The following is a 20,057-nucleotide window of genomic DNA, read 5'->3' on the forward strand; positions in this document are numbered from 1 at the left end:
TATGTATTTATATACATTTTATCTACTGGGAAAATTTCTTTTTCTCCGATTAACAATTTGATAGTTGCAAATCTTTTATTTTTTAGCTACATCGAAATATCATTTTTAATGTAATTTTTTATGGAATACTATCCATTATTTACAGGTAATGTGGCGAAAAGGTGTTGGCATGACTTGCCCTGAAGGCACAAGATGGTCTTGTATTCCTTTGCCTCAAGGCAAGGAGGTGAAATCTTTAGCATGTGGCACAACTGGTTTGGTTTGGGCTATTCTCTGGTCAGGAAGTATTCTTGTCCGTGCAGGAATATCAGCTGGTATACCAATGGGTAGGTAGATGATTCTGTACATCAGAGATCAACTTTACAATATTATATTTAAATTAATTTTCCGGGTTTATTGATTTTGTTGATTTCCCTTGCAAAATGAGATGAATCCAGTTTAATTTTTTTTTTTTAATTTAGTGTGTAAAATAGTTTAACAATATTTTACTAATCTATTTATACCAATTATGCTTATTTTTAAAAAAATTTCAAAATGGCTTTATCCTCTTTTGAATCTGAATGCCTCAAGTATAAAGTGTCTTTTTAAACTAAATATTTTGTTACCTAAGTTTTTTGTTTAAATTTAGGAGAGTCTTGGGTTGATGTATCCCCTCCTGAAGGAAGCAAGCTGATGGAAGTAAGTATTGGTACTAATTCAGTTTGGGTCCTTACCACTGAGAAGCAGGCATGGTTCAGAAAAGGAATAGAATCGAGTCCTTCTGGTACTGGCTGGGTTGGGCCAATAGGGTCGATGCTATCACTCACTGTATCTTCAACTGACCAGGTATCCTTTTTCGAGAATTTATTTTATTATCAAATAATAAGTCCATAAAATAAATATACACCATGACAAATAATAAATCCATTTAATTTATTTAAATAAATAAATTATTATCTGGTGGTACATTTTAATTATTTTCTGTTAACTTCTGCTTAATAAAAATTAATAATACTAATATGATCAAATGAAAAAAATAAGTTAAGAAAAATAAATCTCAGTGTTGTGTTGATGAATTGTACCTTCATATTTTATTTATTTTTGAAATCATATTATGTTATTGTGAATTAATTTTTATTTTCTAACAATAATAAAAATGTTATGATCTTGTCATTTCATTGATAAAATTCTATCTTTTAAAATAAATTTATAATCATTCATTTCTAAATTTAACTTTTTTATCCTTCAGGTATTTGGTGTTGGTGTTGATGATAGAAACATCTATTTCCGAGTAGGTGTTACCATGACAGAACCAACTGGAAAGCGATGGCGTTGGCTCAATGCTGCTGCCCAACTCAGCCGGGGGAGTTCTGTTTCATCCTTACCAAGCTATGCAAGGCATCGAAGTACTCAATCTCTGGTCATTAATTTTTTATCGAATCTTAGGCCTTAATTTGATGGCACGGTTTTTTTTTTTTTTTATTTTTATTTTTTTTATTTTTTTATAATACTTTCTTACAGATCAATTACTCTCCTTTTATATATTAGTTAATTAATATATTATGTTACCTCACTTTTGCTTGAAGAATGAACTAAATAGTAAAATTTCAATTGTTAGGTGGATGTTTTTCTTTCAGAAAATGTCCATATTTAACACTTAAAAATGTTCCTCTTGCTGGATGGTCTTATACGTTAAATTCTTGTGATACCCATTTTATTTTCCATACAGACATCCATGGGGAGTGTTGAACAGTGTGACCTATTCAATGAGACCTCGAGGTCAGCCCCAACATCTCTTAGGAATCAAGCACCTTGGCAGAAACCTTCAAGTTTACCAACTTCTGAAGGAAGCATTGAAAAAAATTCTCTTCCGAACAGGTATTTTTTCTTAATTCATGCATTTTAGTATTCCTTACAATCTATCTTTATGTGTCCCTTTTAAAAATTGCATATAGATATATCAGTCTCTTTTTAAAAATATTTTCCATTTTAAATTACTTAAAGTTATCTTTAACCCCTTTCTTGCTTTTACAGTAAAAATTGTTTCAATACCAATGGTTTAAAAAAAAAATTTTAGTCCTTTCATATTGATAATGTCAAGATTATTATTCAATAAGAACCTTCCTTAAACTTTTATAAAACAGAAGCTGATGCCTTTACAAGACAATATTGTGGGTTTAGGATGGGTAAACTACTAAAGAAAGGGAGTTAGTAAAAATGTTTGTTTTCTAATCATCATCTTTCTAGCTTTCTTTTCTAATTGCACCAACTATGGATATCTTCAAGTAGAACTAAGATATTTCTTTACAAGATGTTAATCTGTCCTCTTCTCATATATGCATTAAAGACATGGACTCTAATGAACTCTCTTGTTTTTGAGAGAAAGATCCTTCGAAGAATATTTGGTTCGATCGAGGTTGAAGGCAACTGGAGAAGACTGCAAAATGTGGAAATGTATGAGCTATTTGGAGAAGCTAATATCATCAGGCTTATAAAGATAGGATGTCTTCACTGGGCTGGATCCGTTGCCTGGATGAATATGGATGATACCCCAAAACGAATCCTAGAAGGAAATCTAGAGATATAGCTGGGCAATAACTCAGATGGAAGGACTGTGTGTTGCAGAATGCCAGAATGCTGCTGGGAATTAGTAACTTGAGAACAGCAGCCAGCAGAGAAAAGCACTACCAAGAAAGGAGCAAAAAATGGATTTAAACCTCTAAGTTGTCAAATTAATCCAGGTTCCCCATTTTTAGAATATAGTTGGATGAATCTCATTAATTTTATGTCCTAAAAGCCTGCTGGTTGTTCTTTTCCCTAATTGTATCATTTCATATTTCTGAGAGTGAAGTTACCTGGCTGTTAGATTTCTGATTTTTTATGAGCCATTCAAATCTTGGTTTTGCTCACCGAAATTTCTCTAGATATAAAATTAATGTACCTTATCAGGGTAGAAATTTTAATTTTAGAGACTGGATAGGCTAAGCCCTAAAAGGATATCTGAGGTATAATATTGTAAGAGGATATATCAGCCATGTGGAGAGCGATGCTGGTCTGAAGAATACTGTAATTTTGAGTGCTATACAGAAATCTTTATTAAGAACAAAGATATAATGTAGAATCCCTCTTTTCTTTTGAGTAGTTTTTAATAATGTTAGTCCCATGTATTTAATAATAATATATACTGTATTTTATAATTTCTAAAACTTACCAACTCCTTGTTCTTTGAAACTTGTATTAATATATATATTTTTAAAGTCTTCCTTTTCTGAACAGTGATATAACTGATGAAATCAGTGATGAATGTAACAAGAAAAGGACAGCTTGGAGTCCAATAAGAAGTGTTGGTTCCCTCCTCGGGCTTGAAGCAAATCCCGATACAGATCCCCATGTAAGGAAATATTTTATTCCATTTTTTCAGCTCAACTCTGGAAAATGTCATATTTATAGTTTTATTTTATTATATTTCTTGTAAGATTTTACCAACATTGTGGATGAAATTTTTTATATACTCAATTTCAGGAAGAAATAAACTCAAAATAAGAAAAAAATAAAGATAATAAACCCCTTTATTTAATCCATTAGATGATGTTTCTGATACCCTTTTCCATTTGTCTAATGTGTTAAATAAGAAATAGGTTGTTTGAGAGGGTTTATTTCTTCTTGAAATTGAATAATTGGATATATTATTCGGAAATTATTGAATTATATATACAGAACAATTATATTGTAGTTAGAGTTCTTTTGTTTCCAGAGAGTCATAAAAAGTGGCCATTCCCCAATATTTTTTCTGGTTCCTTATTAGCTATAAATTCTATAATAAATAATGGAAATAATATGAGTAAAATGAAGACTATTATTAAAATTAGAAACGACAAAATAGAGGTATTTAAATAGAAGAAGTAAGTTCTAGTTAAAAGAGGAAACACAGTAAGTGCAAAATCACCTTTAGTATATCCAATATTAATCTTCATCAGGGCTAAGTAAAACAAGATACAAGCATAAAAGAAACAAAGAATAATTATTCACTTAGAAGGAAATACACGGGTGAATATGAAATAATTTAACAGTAAAAGTTAAAATATTTGAATATTGTAGCAGCATGGGGTATTAAAATTATCTTTCATGAATTATGAAATACTAAAAAATTCATAAATGCAAAATTGAAATTTAATTCAAAAATTAAAAAGTATAAGAAGTTATGTAATCTAACTAAAAGATTATATGGTCAAATTGCTAATTGTGTAAGTGTTATGATTATCATAAGTTGACATCATATTTAAGCAACCAATAAGGAAAAAGAGAGTTATAATAAAAGGAGATAAAAAAAAGAGTAATAAATAGGGGGACAGGTGTCTAAGGAATGGCAGATAGTAGTTTCCTTACAACGAAAAAAGGAAAACTGTAAATAGATTCTGATTGTTTCAAACTTTTTATTATATTCAAGTTTCATACTTTTATGATACTGACTGATAATATATTACACTTCTATTTGTTCAATTTGTAACTATTTTCACTCCATCCTTATATTATTTTTTGCAACATTCATTTTAAGTTTGCCAAGATATTTTTCTGTCAGGTTTCTTAAGTATGATGTGATCACACTCATTAGATGTCATCTTTTGACAATGCATCAAAGTAAAATTTTTGTTTTCATTTTTATTATTTTGTTTGTTAATAATATTTTTGAAAAACTTTATGGTTGTGATAGGCAGAGTGGGACGTTACCGTTTGGCCTGAAAGAGAGTTGCCATGCGCAGAAGCTGACTGGTGCCAGGCTTCAACATTATGGTCTCAGGTGGAAGCTGGTGCAGTTGGAATTCCGCTCAACCATTTGCCTAACTGGTAAATGCTTTATGATTTTTTTTTTTTTTAATATGAAAGGGCCTTATAAACCATGAGAATATAATTTCTTCCCAACTTACCCCACACATTCCCCTTCTTTTCTTTCTTCATTCTTTCAGACCACTCTCTTCTTTCTTCCTCACACCATACTCTCCTCCTTCTCACCTCTTTGGCACCCACAAGGACCTTTATCTTCCTTAATTTTTACCTATATTCATCTCTATTGAGGCAGTCTCAACTTGAGATTCTTAATTTTCCCATTTCATTCTTCATCTGCTTAATGTACCCCCCACCCCCTTTATATCCTCACATTTTCCTAAAGATCTCCCTATTAACTCTGCTGGTTCATCCCTACCATATGACCATAGAAACGCTGCCTCCTTAACCTAATGCCTGTTTTCAGGTCATCCATTTCTCTGTATAATTCTCTGGTAGGCCTCAGCCTTTATTCCTCCAGTAACCACTTACTGGTCCATAAATCCTCATCAAGATCTTCCTCTCTATTCCTTAAAGTTTCATTAAGCTAGGAAGAGAAGCAGTCTCCATTCCATACAGAATAACCGGTTTGACAACCGTGGTATAGTGTCTTATTTTTGCTCTTATTGACAGACCCTTTTTACAGTACAGGCTACTAGTGGCAAAGATGAGTCTTTTCATTATCATTATCTCTCCTCCATACCCTTTCTTTCATACCCATTACTACAAATAATTTCTCCTGAATACTTGAAGCTATATATTTTTCTGAAATTATTATTTATGCTCTTAATTTTTAATTTGTGAAATATTTATTTTATTTTCCCTGCAATCAGATTAGATAATCCCCTTCAAAAGAGAAGTAAAAATTAGGCTTTTTACCATAAGGAACCCTCACCTTATGTGTCGAGATAAGGTTTTTATCCAAACTATTTTCGTAAAGTTATTGATATAATTTTTTGTACTTAAAATTAATTTCTGTTAGGTCAATTTTTTATTTATATAGCAGCTTTTATGTATCTTATTATATAACTATATTGTAGCCCTGTTATTTGATGATAACATGCATTGAGACTTTGTATGTATCCTCGTAGGGACCACATCACACCATTGTGGAAACATTAATGCTATTCTAAAGTGAAGAATTATTGAGGATGAGATAGTTAATATTTTAGATATTAAACTAAGATATTATCATCTATATTTTGAATTAATAAGTATATTTTCACATTAAATTACAATTTAAGTCAACTTAAATCATTATTTTTCCAAAGGTGTAGTATCGTCAAATGAATGAAATCTTTAACACTGAAAATATAATTGGATTATAAGAAACGTGGAAAATGGAGTGATGGTAGAAAGGGACGGAGATTATAATTAGTTAGGATGTGATTTAAACAAAACTCAGGGACTGGTTACTTGATTGGGTACCTCCTACATGCCATGGGTTTTTAGTGAGATGGTCTGCCACGGTTCCATAGCCCATGGGATATATAATTGGGCTTTGAGCTGTGATGATCAAACCACTGCAATAATGGTCGGCACTTTGAAAACAATGAGGAGGTCAAATCAGGATCTGGTGAATTTTTGGCTTCGAAAACAAAGGACTGGTGTCACTGTCAAATTCAGTTCTGACAGGAAGATGGATTAAAGCAATTGTCCATGATAGACTAAATTTTGAAGAATAATTTTAATGTTATTTTATACCCAAAGATTTTGTGTATGTAACAACCTAGTAATTTTGTACTATTTTTCTGAGAAAATAGTACAAAAACATTATTGCAAAAATATTTATTTACCATTGTATGTGGATAAGTGGAGTTCTGCTGTGTCATGTTAGTATTGCTAAAATTTGCAAGTTCTTTATATAAAGATATGCTCCACAGCACTTATGATATTAATTTATTTAGAATTATTTTCCTTGTTTTAGGTTTTACGGTAATAACCATCCAACTGGTTTAGAAGAAACTCCTTGGAGGCTCAAAATTTTGGAATCATTGAAACTGGTGCACCAGAACAGTCTAAAGGGATTTGATAATGTGGAACTAGCTATTGACATGTTGGTATTTCTTAATATATTTTTTGAGCTTAGTTTTATATGTATATATATTTTTTTTTAATTTTCAATTATATTTGTATCAAAAAGAAAATTTTCACACTATAGGTAATTCATGAATGCCTTGTGCTGGTTATTCTTTGGTTAACAATAATTTTTGATGATATTATTATATTATTAATATTATAAAATATTACTATTATTTCCACTACTGTGATTTATTTCTTTGTAATGTAATAATTTGTTGCTTTCGATAAAAAGAAAAAATAGTAATGAACTTGATAGCCTATAATATAATATTCATTTTAAGGCATATTTTCCACTGATAAGATGATCCTGTTGGTGTTTTTATCTCTTGAGGAGGCCGAAATTGATGGCTGTATACAAACAAATATATATGAAGTGTAAATACTATTTTTGACATCATTACTTTTTTTTTTTTTAATAAGAGATATTGTGATCGATTTCATATTGTCATCAATTTCACGATTCAGATTTCATCCACATTCTATTCTGAAGTAATAGTACAAAGATACAATGAATAGTTAAGAATTATCTTCTTTGATGTGAATAGTGAAATTATCAAGATATTATATGCAACAGTGGTTCAATTAATGATTTCCATTTCAATTAGATAGTTAAATCATTGATCGACTTATATTAATTGTTTGGCTTGTTATTAATATCTCTGAGTTTAAATTGTCTTCTGTTTAGGAGGTCCTGCGTGAAGACTGTAGAATGCAGATGTGCCTTGATCGGTTCTGACAATTGGGAGGAAGTTTGCATTGAACTTGAATGGGTTGGAGCATATAATATAGACCTGGCAACTCTTACAATACTTTCCCTTGAGAAAAATATTGTTAGGGTAAGTATTTTAATTGTTTTTAAGATCCATAAACCTTTTGATCTAATCCCAGTTCGATCTCCAATTTAGGAAATAAGATTGCTATCCACACTCAACAGTTTCTTCTTCTTATCTCATCATTAATCATTCAGTACCACTGAGACTTCCAACCTTATCGAAAAACAAAAGAAGAATGTTGATCGTAGAGCATTTTTTATCTTCCAAAAGCTTCCTTTCACAAGAAAGAAAATTTCTGTTTTAAAAAATATCTAAAGGAAAGAAAGAAATGTTTTTAATTTTTTAAGACTATTAAGACCAATGTATTGGCTATCTTTATTTGGGCATTAGTAGGCACTAATTGTTTTTTGTAGCTTTCCAACAGTGCAATATTGTTTACATTACTTGTCTTCAGCCATTCTACTGACAAAATGAAACATTCATTTAGTAATTTTTAATCCATTGAAAAGAAAAATAATTGCTAATTGGAACTGATGCTCGACTGCAATACACACAATCCGATTAGACAGGAAATAGGAGAGGTCTGTCCTAAGTTAGCCAGCCAGACGGTGAATACTTTCCTAAAGCGAATTCAAAATTTTTTATTAAGACAGTCAGTGTACAACCTACACAATTTTTTAGTTTCATCCTAATTTTAGGACTCTGGACTGGATGGTGTAGAGGAGCCTATAGATTATAATTTTTAAATATTGACACTCATAGAAACATCATTTACAAATATTCATTGAGCCAAACCTTGATTTGGTGTTCAATGCAGAGAATAATAGTTGTTTATAAGACATATTGGAATAATAATATAAATGTACATATTTGATCTTTCAAGTGGAAGATCTTCACCTCAACCCATATGGGTCTTTAGTGTTCTCCTGTTGCTCTTTACAGATATCTATAATTATTAATAAATTTTAATCAGAATTCCACTTTATAGTTGTTATAATACCTTTTTACTTTTATGTTTAATTTAAAAAAATAAAATATATTAAATGATTGATATAGCTACATTTCTGTTTATAATTATGGAAATAAGTGAATGAGATTTCAGTTATTTTACTTACAAATTTTTTGATGAATTATAAACCTCCAACCTGTTTATCATTTAAAAATTATTTGTTTATAATTATGTTATGTGTATGACAGTGGCAGACATTACTGAGTGAAGTGACATGTATCGTGTGCACCAGCGAGCCAGGTAGCCCTCGCCTCTCCATCCACACGCTCAATTCTGTAGCTGGTTCACTCAGCCCTCTGAGGATTCAGTTTTCAGGAGACCTTGATCTTGATGATTGGCTCTCTCATCTTACGTATGGTAATGTATTTGGTTTTTATTTTAAGTGTTACTATTCGACATATTGAATAGGAAATTGTGTATCTAAGGCCCAGTTGGTTCTTCAAATTCCAAAGTTATCATATTACTGTAGTCTATAATATAATTTCATCTTCAAGTTCATATTGTTTATGTGATTTTACAACTTTTTTTAATTACCTTTTCAGACTTTTATTTTACATTATTCTAATTATAATTATCTTTTATCATATTATCTAAAATAACTAAACTAATATTTTTGTTTTATTTTCATCCTGCTTCTGTCCTGCCTGCTACTATATATTTATCTTATTATAATTTAACTTATGTGTCCCAACCTACCAATGTTGATTAAATTTATTTTGTTTTTATGATATGGTTTATTCCTTTTCTACCCATGTCATATTCTACTCTATCTGTAATTCATTTTCTTATTTATAGTCTCCTGCAAAGTTACTCATCATGAAGGAACCCCAAGTTCCAATTGCATTTGGGCTGTTACTAAACTTGGGGATGTTTATGTTTTTGATCAAGATCCATTGAAGGTATGAAATAAACATTTATTTAAAATTATGGAAATATTTTTTTATTTTGATTCACATGTTCTTTATTAATTTAAAAAAATTAAAATGTAATGTAGGAACAGCAGCAAAAAGGTGAACTATTTTCAAAAGAAATCAAATGCAAAGGTGTAATAGTTCCATGGAAAAGAGTTTTGGAAAATGGATTTACAGCTGGTGACTCCATCACTGTTGAAGGAATCATAACAGAAACATGTGGAAGGTATCGAACAATAAATAATATTTGATTTATTGTTTGGATAGTAGAAATATATTTTTTTAGTTGTTTGTTTCTGTAATTATTAATTAAGACTGCCAGTTTAAATCACACTTAAAGTTTCAGTCTGTTGTTCTTTTGCAGAGCTTCCACATCAGTGTAATTACATTATGCTCATATTAAAGAGATGGTTTTTTAGCCAACAGTGTCCTATATATAGACCTTAAAATCATCTTGTCCTTAGGAAGAAGCTTTGGGCTCCTTTTTGTGTAAGCACCTTTTAGGAACATTTTAAACTGTTCCTGTTTTCTAGTGTTGCTCCAGTATAGTCCATTAATCACCTTTATACACTTCTATGCATAGCATAGGTTAACACTACATATGGAGTCAGGTATAAAGAGTACCTACCCAGATCTTCTATCAAGGTCATCTGCCCTCTCATTACCTTTAATGCCTGCATAACCAGACATCCATTCAACCTGTACTATGTAAAGTTCTAAGGAAGGAGAGTTTAGATTAATTTTATAATCTTCCACTAATTTTGGATGGGTTACATAGTTTCTCAGTGCATGAATGGAAATCTGACTGTCAGTAAAGATTGTAATTAGTTTGTCCCTCCTTGAATAATGTTTAGTGTGTTAGAAGAACAGTGAAAAATTAAAAAAGAAATGAAATAATTTGTAGATTTCTGAAAAACTTGTTCAGTTTTACAGATTCAACAAACACAGTTTACCTCATTAGGGGAAACTTGTTCAGTTTTACAAATTCAATAATTCACAGTTTAAATTTAATGCAGTATGAAAGCAGACTATAAACTTAACTATCTCATTCAGTATATAATCAAATGACAGGTCCATGGATGGATGTTGAAAGGTGGGAGCCTTAAATTACAGATAGTGAGGGAGTTCTGACTTCAAATTATTAAGTATTGGTTAAGTATTGCTACAACTTCAAATTATGAAGGGGGCCAAAAAACATTGATTTATTTTAATATACACAATATAATTTTCATACTTTGTCCATGGCAACAAATTTCACACTTCAATTTTTTTTTCCCCTTTCGTTGGCCCAAGACTCCCATTGGAGTCCTATACAGCCTTTTAACATAAGGGGGGATTATCTACAGGTGATCAACCTATTCTTATCGTGGTAGGGAGTCAAATTTTTAATTTTGTGGGACTGCCACTCAATGAAAAAAGTCATACCCCAAGCCGGATTCGAACTGGCGCCGCCCACAGATCTCAGATTGATAGAACTGCACTTAACCACTTGAGCTGCGGATTTCAATATTCCTACCATCACTGATATAAAAATATCTCTACAATATATTGAGCCTTTTTGTTTGCGTTATTTATTTAAATTATGCTTATGTTAGGAATTTGAATCATTACATTTTTATTACTTGTCTAAAGATTGTAATATTGACTGTTGAAAAAGTATTGAAAAAATATATTTAGAAGGTTATACTTGGGATTCTTCATTTCCTTTTGGTTATTTTATTTATATTCTTAGGTTCGCTTTGAATTTGGAATGTGAAAATGAGGATAATATTGCTCTTCATATAAACCCACGGTTTGATGATGGAACAACAGTTGTTCGAAACAGCATGTTAAATGGAGTGTGGGGTAATGAAGAGAGAGAAGGTTGCGTCACCTTTGAGAGAGGAACCCGAATTTCAGTGACAGTCTCTTGTCAAAAAGATGGATTCAAGGTATTCACCCTTTTATTCATTTAAGTAAATTTGTTAATATCTTTTGGGTTTATTAGGTGAGTACATCTTGTACTCTTATTTTCTTAACTAACAATAAATGAATTTTTGTCTTTTTAACATTATTTTTATCAGAATTTTAGTGGTTACTAAATAAATTATCTCTATGTCTCCTAATATCCTTATTATTTTACTCTATATCCTAATGCTGGTTTTTTTCGATCATTATATGTTGAGATTCTCTTTTTATCAGTGAAATTATGACTACTATGGGTTATAAACAGAATGATTATTATTTTCCTGAAGAACTAATAAAATTAAAGATTTTTTTCAATACTAAAAGAGAAGGCATTAACTTAACATCAAATTAGATACAGCTAAGAGAGATTGAACTCTTTTTCCAATCTGAGAAAACAAATACTCTCCCTGATAGTTGGAGTAGTACTAACTTACCAACTGAAAATATTTAACTACCAAATCAAAATATATACAATATCTTGAAGCACACCCTTACATACCCTTTAACTGTAAACTTCACAAGAGTTTTTAACCTTCCTAGGCTAGTAATTTCATGAAAAATCTTAAAAGGATATTTCTCTTAAGTATTCACCTATAAAAAAAACAATTACTGCTGCTTTACCAAAAGGTAATTTCAATCCAAGTCATTTCCAAATCATATTGGGTAATATTGTTTGTCAAAGTACTATCAAGGATAGTGGTTCCCAACTGCTATAGGTCTGGAGACCACTAAGCTGGAAATTAAACCATGTGCAACCCACCTCCACTCCCAACTTGGGGCAAACACTGTTATTGTGCATTTACCTGTTAACAACTTTTAGCTCACATACAATCATCAAGAAAGATAATTGATAAAATAAACTTGTTGATATACTCAACTACCAAAATTGGAGATCCTTTGTTAATCAGTAAATTAATTATAAAAATCACTGGTTACAAAAATATGTGTTGCCAAACCCTCCTTTGGTTCATCCCAAGGCTCATAAGGACCACTGGTTGGGAATCATTGTTGTAGGTAATTGGAAAATTTCAGATTTTTTAATAAACATAAGGGGATATATCTAGAAATATTTTGTTAATCTTACTTCAGTCTTTTCAATCACTCTTATTCAATGAATAATGTTTGATCACAAAAACATGTAATTATCATGATTAGATTTTTTTTTACCATGTATATTATTAATTTTCTCTTTTATTTTCATCCTGGCTTTCAATTATTTATGTAATTTTATTTACAGATATCATTTAATGGAATGGTATTTACTTACTTCGAACACAGAATTGAGCCTGAAAGAATTACTCACCTACGTATAACTGGGGGCCTTGAACCATGTCGTGTCAATTATGGCTCAAAAGAGGTATTATTTTTAGAATCACTTCATATAATTAATAAATGATTACTATCAGTTTGTAATTATTTAATAATATTTGTAATTGGTAAATGATCATCTCATTTCTGATTCAATAAATCTTTCTAGATAATAGTATCTTTGAGTGAAATGGTCTGGCGACAAATGGGAGGGCACCTTGTTGCTGTGGAGACTTGCGCCGCAGGTGTCACTTGGGGTATATCTGCTGACAACACTCCCTGGGTCTACACTGGTGGTTGGGGCGGTGCATTTTTAGGAGGTCAATATCTCATTGTCATAATTCTTATATTATTTATTTTATTACCTATGAATTCATTGTTTATTTTCTTTTTTATCAGAGTATTTCTAACTTCCAAATTAAAAATATTTTTAACACAGTTAAATCTTAAAAACTTGAATCTCAATAACTTTGTTAACATAAGTTTTTTATTTCAAATTATTTTAACTCTATTAGATTTGTCATTTTCTATAAATTGAAACATTTATAATTTTTCTGTTGTACAATAATTATTTAATAGTCATAACTAAATATAATTATTTTTAACTGAAAACTAAACCTGTCCAGGATTAGAGAACAGTAGCGTTGGGATAAACAGTATGACTGATACCTGCAGGTGTTTTGTCTATGAAAACCAGCGTTGGAATCCCTTGAGTGGGTTCACACCCCGTGGTCTTCCTACGGATCGTCCGATGTGGAGTGACTCTACGGGCTGCCATAAAAGGTCCAAGGAAACCACTAGGCTTTTGTCTTTCCACTGGAGTTGGGTATGTTACAAACTGGTCATGAGTTGAAAATATGATACATCTATCACAATATTTTTCTTTTCATTATATTGATTTGGGTATTAGTATATATTTGTTTAAACTGGCTCTAAGCACTGAGGCCTATAAGCCCTATTGTGAACCATCCACATTACAACGTTGTAGCATAACACCACAGCAATTATAAATGAGCCATTATAAAATGAGCTTATTAATACTTGCATTATTATAATGATTGAGATGTGTAGATTCTAGGAATCTAAGTAAGCTTGAGGGATTGATTAATTCACACCATTTGGGGTCCACAACACGATTAACCCCAAACAACACGAACCTCAACCCTGCAAATTGGTCACACCAGTGTATCATGTGGTGTGCCTTCTCATCCTCAGCATTGCAGAACCTGCACAAGGTTTATTCTGTAAGCTTAAGGTTAAACATAAGTTTATTAAGTGTGACCTGTGTAGATCCCTGTAATTTTACTTAGAGAATTCCTGTCCAGCCAAAGTAGTTCATCGCTTCGGCCCCTGCGGGGTTCATCTAGGAACAGCTTAGATTGTAGCTGTCTTTTGTTAAGCTAGTAATGGTTAGCTTTTAAGACGTAAGCTACTTTTATATTACTTTGAGCATAGCTTAGTCTTATGCCAACGCTGGCTCAGGGGTAATGGGAATGGTTTCAGAACCATTCCTTGCTAGTCTGTCAGTTTGTTCATCGCCAGGAATACCACAGTGACCTAGCACCCATTAAATACTGACTTTATTAACACATGAGATATGAATATACATAGTTGTATTCAACAACTCTAGATCGTGTAATGGGGTTGTTGAGTGCCCCTATTGCTGCCTGGCTATCTGTGTAGATTATAATTTTTCTACGAGCGAGACCTTCCTGAATGAGAGTACAATGACTTATCATAAGTATATCTGATTGAAATATTAATGTGTGCCTCTCTAGGGAGATAGCTCTAATCGGTCTTCCTTATATGACAATAACTGTTTTTCTTGTAATATCAGATAATTAAAATTATTTTTCTTTAAATTTACTTGAATTACTTATTTTTTTTTTTTAATGATGGAGATTTAAAGCAAATATTGTTCCAAAAAGTTGTTCTAAAAAGTAGAACTTGAGATTTAATCCTGTTTCAAAATTAATTATATGTTCAACTACTACTCATTCCAGACCAGTGATTGGTACATAGACTTCCTAACACCTGGAGGTATAGATTCGGATGGTTGGCAGTACGCTGTAGATTTTTCAACATCCTTCCATCCTCGCAAGATGATGACAGATTATGTTCGAAGGAGACGATGGGCTAGGGACTGCAGATTACAGACATCAGGCCCTTGGGCAGAAGTTGGCAATACTAAAGTCAAGTCTATATCACTTCAGGTATCTTTTTAGCGTTATTTTTAATTTTTAATCTATTTATATAGTATTTAATAATATGGAAATTTCTTCCTGTTCTTTCTAAAGATTTAATAACATATTTTAGTCTGGAAACTTCTCTTGTGAGTATTTCTGGTATTAAGAGATATCTAATCATTCCCAGAAAACCAAAACTGTGTTTAAGAAAAAATTAATTTGGCCAACTACTAAATTCTTGTGTTTACCAACTGTAATGATGAGCTATCTTCACAAACCATACTAGATTTGATTTACTGCCAATCTAGTCATAATTGAAGATATATATCTGTCTATAACTACTTATAATTTTTCTTTTTTTATTCTAAAGGTTTCTACTGGATTGGAATGGGTGTGTGTTTGGGCAGTTGCTGTGAATGGCGACACATTATTTAGGAAAGGAGTCACTGTTTCAAATCCAATGGTGCTAGAAAATATTTTATTAATCATAATTTAAAGAGTTTTAGTTAATTTTTTTTTACAACTGGTTATGGAACTTTAAATTCTTTTTAGGGTGATAGTTGGGAACATGTTCCTTGTGAACAACCTCTTAACAGCATCAGTTGTGGATGTGGGAACCAAGTTTGGGCTGTATCTGCTACAGGTTCGGCTTACTGGAGATTTGGCGTAACCACATCAAACCCAATAGGTACAAAATGTATTCATACTAATCTTTGAACTATATTCTTGTTAGTTTCAGTTAACTTAGTTTTGAACTTTAGGTGAGGTATGGGAGTTGGTAGAACCACCAAAAGGCGTTTGTATTAAAAAAGTGTCAGTTGGACGATGGGCAGTATGGGCTTTAGATGCTGAAGGCAAATTGTTCGTAAGGAAGGAAGTTACTCCTGTTTTCCCCGAAGGCACCCATTGGCAAGCGCTTATAGATCCACCTATTGGTAGCTAAAGTTATTTACATTTTTATTTATATGTATTCAAATATTGTGGATTTACATATGTTTATCTTTACTTTTTAAATTCTTTATCATTTTTTTTTTAATGTTGTCTGTCTTCATATACCATTTATGATTCGGGCTAGATTTTTTTGCTATTGTTTTTCTTACTTTAGTGTCTGTGAGAAGATTGTTTTTGTTGATTATTATTTTATCTTTAGTTAATATTATGACTTGACTGTTAATTTAATTACTAATTAAGTTTTATATCAATATAATTTATGTTATGTTCAGTTTTTTTATCTTTCATACTTTAAATGTTTAGATAAATTCCTCAGTGTGTCAGCCAGTGGTGATGAAGTATGGGCAATAACTAGTGATGGGCAAGTATGCAAACGTCTTGGAGTAACTTGTCAAAATCCTGTTGGTCTTTCTTGGTGTCTTGGACTCCAGGTGATAAAAATAATTGTTACTCATGTTTTAATTCATGCATCAATATTGTGTTTTTGCTCTTGCATAGTAGCCCTATCCAAGAGGAGTTTATTAACAAAATGTACACACTCCTTTGAAACAAAATTTTGTGTACAGTGTAAGTTGTTAATTATAGTATTGTATTGTATAATTGTAGACTTTGAATTAACAAATTAAAAGAATAAAAAAGAACAACATGAAATTATAGCAATTGCAAGAGTAGAAAATAAACTAATATGAATTAAAAAATAAACTAATATTAATTGATTCATGCTATTAGCTGAAAAAAAAAATAAGCTATCATATAGAAATAAACACTTAACTTCACTAATATAAACAAATAAATACATTCAGTTTTAAAAAAATAATAAATACAAATAAATATTTTAGCAATGAAGATGACTTGATTTAGTAAAGAAATGAAAAGTAGCATATAGCTCTCTAAGATTTAAAAAGTTCATGGTAAAATGTACTATGCCAGATTGCTTAGGTATTATTGATTGATATTAATTATGTAGATATTGCTACTCCAGAAGTATGACACAACTTTACTCTCTCACCACCAAACCTATCTAAACTCCCATCAGGGGAGATAAATAAGCATGCACATCTCAATTATTTGGATCCCAAACATCTAAAAAATGCATTTTTGAGTCCGCCAACACAATAAAGTAAATTTTACTTTTGCGTAATTATATTTCTGAAGCAGTGATATTTAAATACACATATATAAAAGTACACAAATGCATAAACATTTATGGATAATATTTAAGAAGATAGAAAGGGCGTTAATTTATAGTAATTTCTATATTAATTTTATTTTATTGCAGGCAAATTGGAGTTATGTTTCAAGTAGGAGTTATACTTCAAAAACACAACCAAGCAGCAGGTCTATTTTTTAAATTCCTTTTAAATGGTTAAAAGGAAATAATATTTCTTTGTTGGCTTGTTATAAAGCCAGTCACAATTTCTCCTATAAGCCCATAAATGACATTGTGATTAAGGCAATATTTGTTGTTCCACTTGATTTTAACCAAATACTTTTAATATTTTAAGTTTATAAATTATTATTTGTTTAATTTTTAAGCTTCTATTTCATGGTACGAAGTCAGAACTATAAAGTATAAACTTGAGGAAATTTTTATAAAAGTGTATGCCTAAGGTATCCTAGTTCTTATTTACCGAAATCCATTACCGTAAGTTGTAGATTTAATTTATTACAATTTTTTTTAATTTGTTAAATGTTATGTTACAAGATGTGGGGTTTTCTTATTTACCTTTCAAATAGTTTATTTTAATACTTAATGATATGTTATGCTTGTGTAATATTTCATTCTCTATATATTTTTTTTATGATAATCTTTTCTTTCCTTTTATGGATTTTGCCCTAGAGGGCAAAAAAAGTGCTAAGGTGTATTCTTAGCAACCTCAAAACTGCAGCTACACTGGTTTCGATTCCAGCATGGGCTGGTTAACATTAATTTCATGTCGGCCTTAAGGATTAAAAACTCGACCTTCTTATTATAGTTAGAATAGGGTGGTAACCTATAGGTTTACCATCCCATATATCAGAAATGGGCAGTAAGGGAATAAACAAAAATGGAGTTTTATTATTCAACATGCATGAAATTACTTTTAAAATTTAATTGAAATGTATTTTAGTGATACAATCAGTAAAAATATATATAATCATTTGTGTGATTCAAAATGTTTAAATTACAGTAACTGTTTGGTTTTCTATATGCATAGAATTTAATAAGAACTTCTACCGCTTACTAAATTATTGGTGTGATGAGGCTACCCTCCTGTGGTCCAAAGGATCATTCCAATTTGAATGGTAGCATTAACATTTGTAACACTGCTATAAAATGGCTATTATTTCATCTTGGCAATTTATCCAGACCTTTGTACTTGTGAACTTTTTTTATAGTTAATTCAGTTCAAGGTCTAGGTTTGTTAATATGTATATATATATATATTTTTCATTGATTTGTTCTTATTGACTGATAAAGTTGTTACTTCTTGCACCTTTAAAACATCTTTTAATCTCACTTAGTATCCTTGGTTCTCTGTTAGATTTTACATGCTGTTCTTCTTGTGTGGGATCAATAATTTTTTCATGATAGGATCTAACCAAAAATTCTTTGCTACTATTCAAGAAAATAGCAGCTGTAATATGGGTCTTATCGATTTATATCTTCAGGAAAGAATGCAGGATATCAATTATGGAACTACTGCAAAATATGCCAATTTTGTATACAGATTTGGATTTCTTAGAGTTTTGTCTTCATCTGATTACAGTGTCCAGGTACTTGAATTATTTTCCTTTATATAGTAAATGTCTTCCACTGTAATTTCTGTTGGGTATTCCTTCTTCCTTATACAGTCTTATTGCCTTTACGGGCATATTAGGCATATTTAATATTACAACATTTATATGTTATATTTTATACATATTTTATTACAACATATATTTATACGCAATATTATGGTTACATATTTCATTTGTTACATATATTTTCTTTCTCTCAATTTTATTTTTCTTTCCATAATTTTAATTTTTAAATTATTAATAAACTAATATATTCATATTTCTTTGCATTATATAACTTCATTTTTATTTTATTTCCTTAATTATGTTATTTTATCTACTTATTCAATTACATATACATACATTTTATTTTCCACTTCTTTCATCACTTTATTTTATTAATTCCATTCTGTTTATATTTTCTGTATCCATTGATTGTTATCTTGTTCTGTTCTTAGCCCTGACGAAGGCTAGAAATTCTGGCTGAAACGTTGGCACAATTAAATAAGTTACTTCAATTTATTTTTATTTTATTTTGACCGCACCCCCGAACCATCTTCTCCTCGTATAACAGTCTTATTGCAGTTTACTCATAGTCTAACATTTTATGGTCCCTTGAGGGCTCTGTAAGGATACTTTGTTTTGGTTTTTTATCAGTTAGTATTAATTTTTTTAATGAGTTGAGTAATTGTATTTCCAAGTTCCAATCCATCACATAATTGGCCACTCTTAAAACTTCATTTTTTAACTTCATTTTTTATCTTACTAGATAAGCTAATTTATTCCAAATCTGAAGGAAGAACTGTCGGGTTTATAATGATTATTGTATGTTATGAGCATCTTATCATTTTATTTTAACTGATTATTATTTCATTTACACAAGCTCACTTGTTTTATTTATATATCTTCTTTCTTTTGATTTATATTTATTTATCTTTGGATCAGAATAGCTTATCTTAACATGGAGTACCTAAAAAAGCTTTTAGGAACATTATTCATACCCGGCTTTGAAGTTTGTGTTATTTTTTAGATTTTATTATTATTTTTTGATTAAGGTGGAGAATTGTTTTCTGTATACTTAGGGAGCATAAATAAAAAGTATACGTGTATTTCGAGGCCTTTCACTAAAGGCATACAATTGAAACGTCCCCCACTACTTATCTAACTTGGCCTATCCAATCCTGTCTGTTTCCCCTCGTCTTGCTTTAAAAAGAAGAATTTGCTTTATTCTCCATTGAAGTTTAGCCATTCTTATCTAGAGTATTTATCAGATTGGAATAAACTACATGGAAAAGTTGGATAGTTTTCCCACACTATTCAAGGCATTTTC

At 30.8% G+C, this 20,057-nt stretch overlaps 1 protein-coding gene across 1 annotated transcript in view; it reads left to right on the plus strand.

Annotated features, from left to right (window-relative positions):
* The window catches only part of Pex23 (peroxin 23), a 21,970-nt gene extending 2,725 nt beyond the window's left edge, over positions 1-19,245 (plus strand). The window contains exons 6-26 of the mRNA XM_014425737.3: positions 146-326; positions 629-825; positions 1,229-1,399; positions 1,709-1,857; positions 3,256-3,370; positions 4,691-4,824; positions 6,728-6,856; positions 7,568-7,718; positions 8,853-9,021; positions 9,460-9,563; positions 9,659-9,801; positions 11,308-11,506; positions 12,760-12,879; positions 13,000-13,150; positions 13,457-13,656; positions 14,834-15,043; positions 15,387-15,479; positions 15,569-15,704; positions 15,778-15,951; positions 16,271-16,398; positions 17,247-19,245. Coding sequence (XP_014281223.1) covers positions 146-326; positions 629-825; positions 1,229-1,399; positions 1,709-1,857; positions 3,256-3,370; positions 4,691-4,824; positions 6,728-6,856; positions 7,568-7,718; positions 8,853-9,021; positions 9,460-9,563; positions 9,659-9,801; positions 11,308-11,506; positions 12,760-12,879; positions 13,000-13,150; positions 13,457-13,656; positions 14,834-15,043; positions 15,387-15,479; positions 15,569-15,704; positions 15,778-15,951; positions 16,271-16,398; positions 17,247-17,318 — 3,126 coding nt within the window. The 3' untranslated portion in view covers positions 17,319-19,245. The remainder of the gene's footprint in view (positions 1-145; positions 327-628; positions 826-1,228; positions 1,400-1,708; positions 1,858-3,255; positions 3,371-4,690; positions 4,825-6,727; positions 6,857-7,567; positions 7,719-8,852; positions 9,022-9,459; positions 9,564-9,658; positions 9,802-11,307; positions 11,507-12,759; positions 12,880-12,999; positions 13,151-13,456; positions 13,657-14,833; positions 15,044-15,386; positions 15,480-15,568; positions 15,705-15,777; positions 15,952-16,270; positions 16,399-17,246) is intronic.
* The last annotated feature ends 812 nt before the right edge of the window (positions 19,246-20,057 follow it).

The sequence above is a fragment of the Halyomorpha halys genome, unplaced genomic scaffold (genome assembly GCF_000696795.3).
Source record: "Halyomorpha halys isolate HHAL.00 unplaced genomic scaffold, Hhal_1.1 Scaffold531.1, whole genome shotgun sequence".
Taxonomy (NCBI): Eukaryota; Metazoa; Arthropoda; class Insecta; order Hemiptera; family Pentatomidae; genus Halyomorpha; species Halyomorpha halys.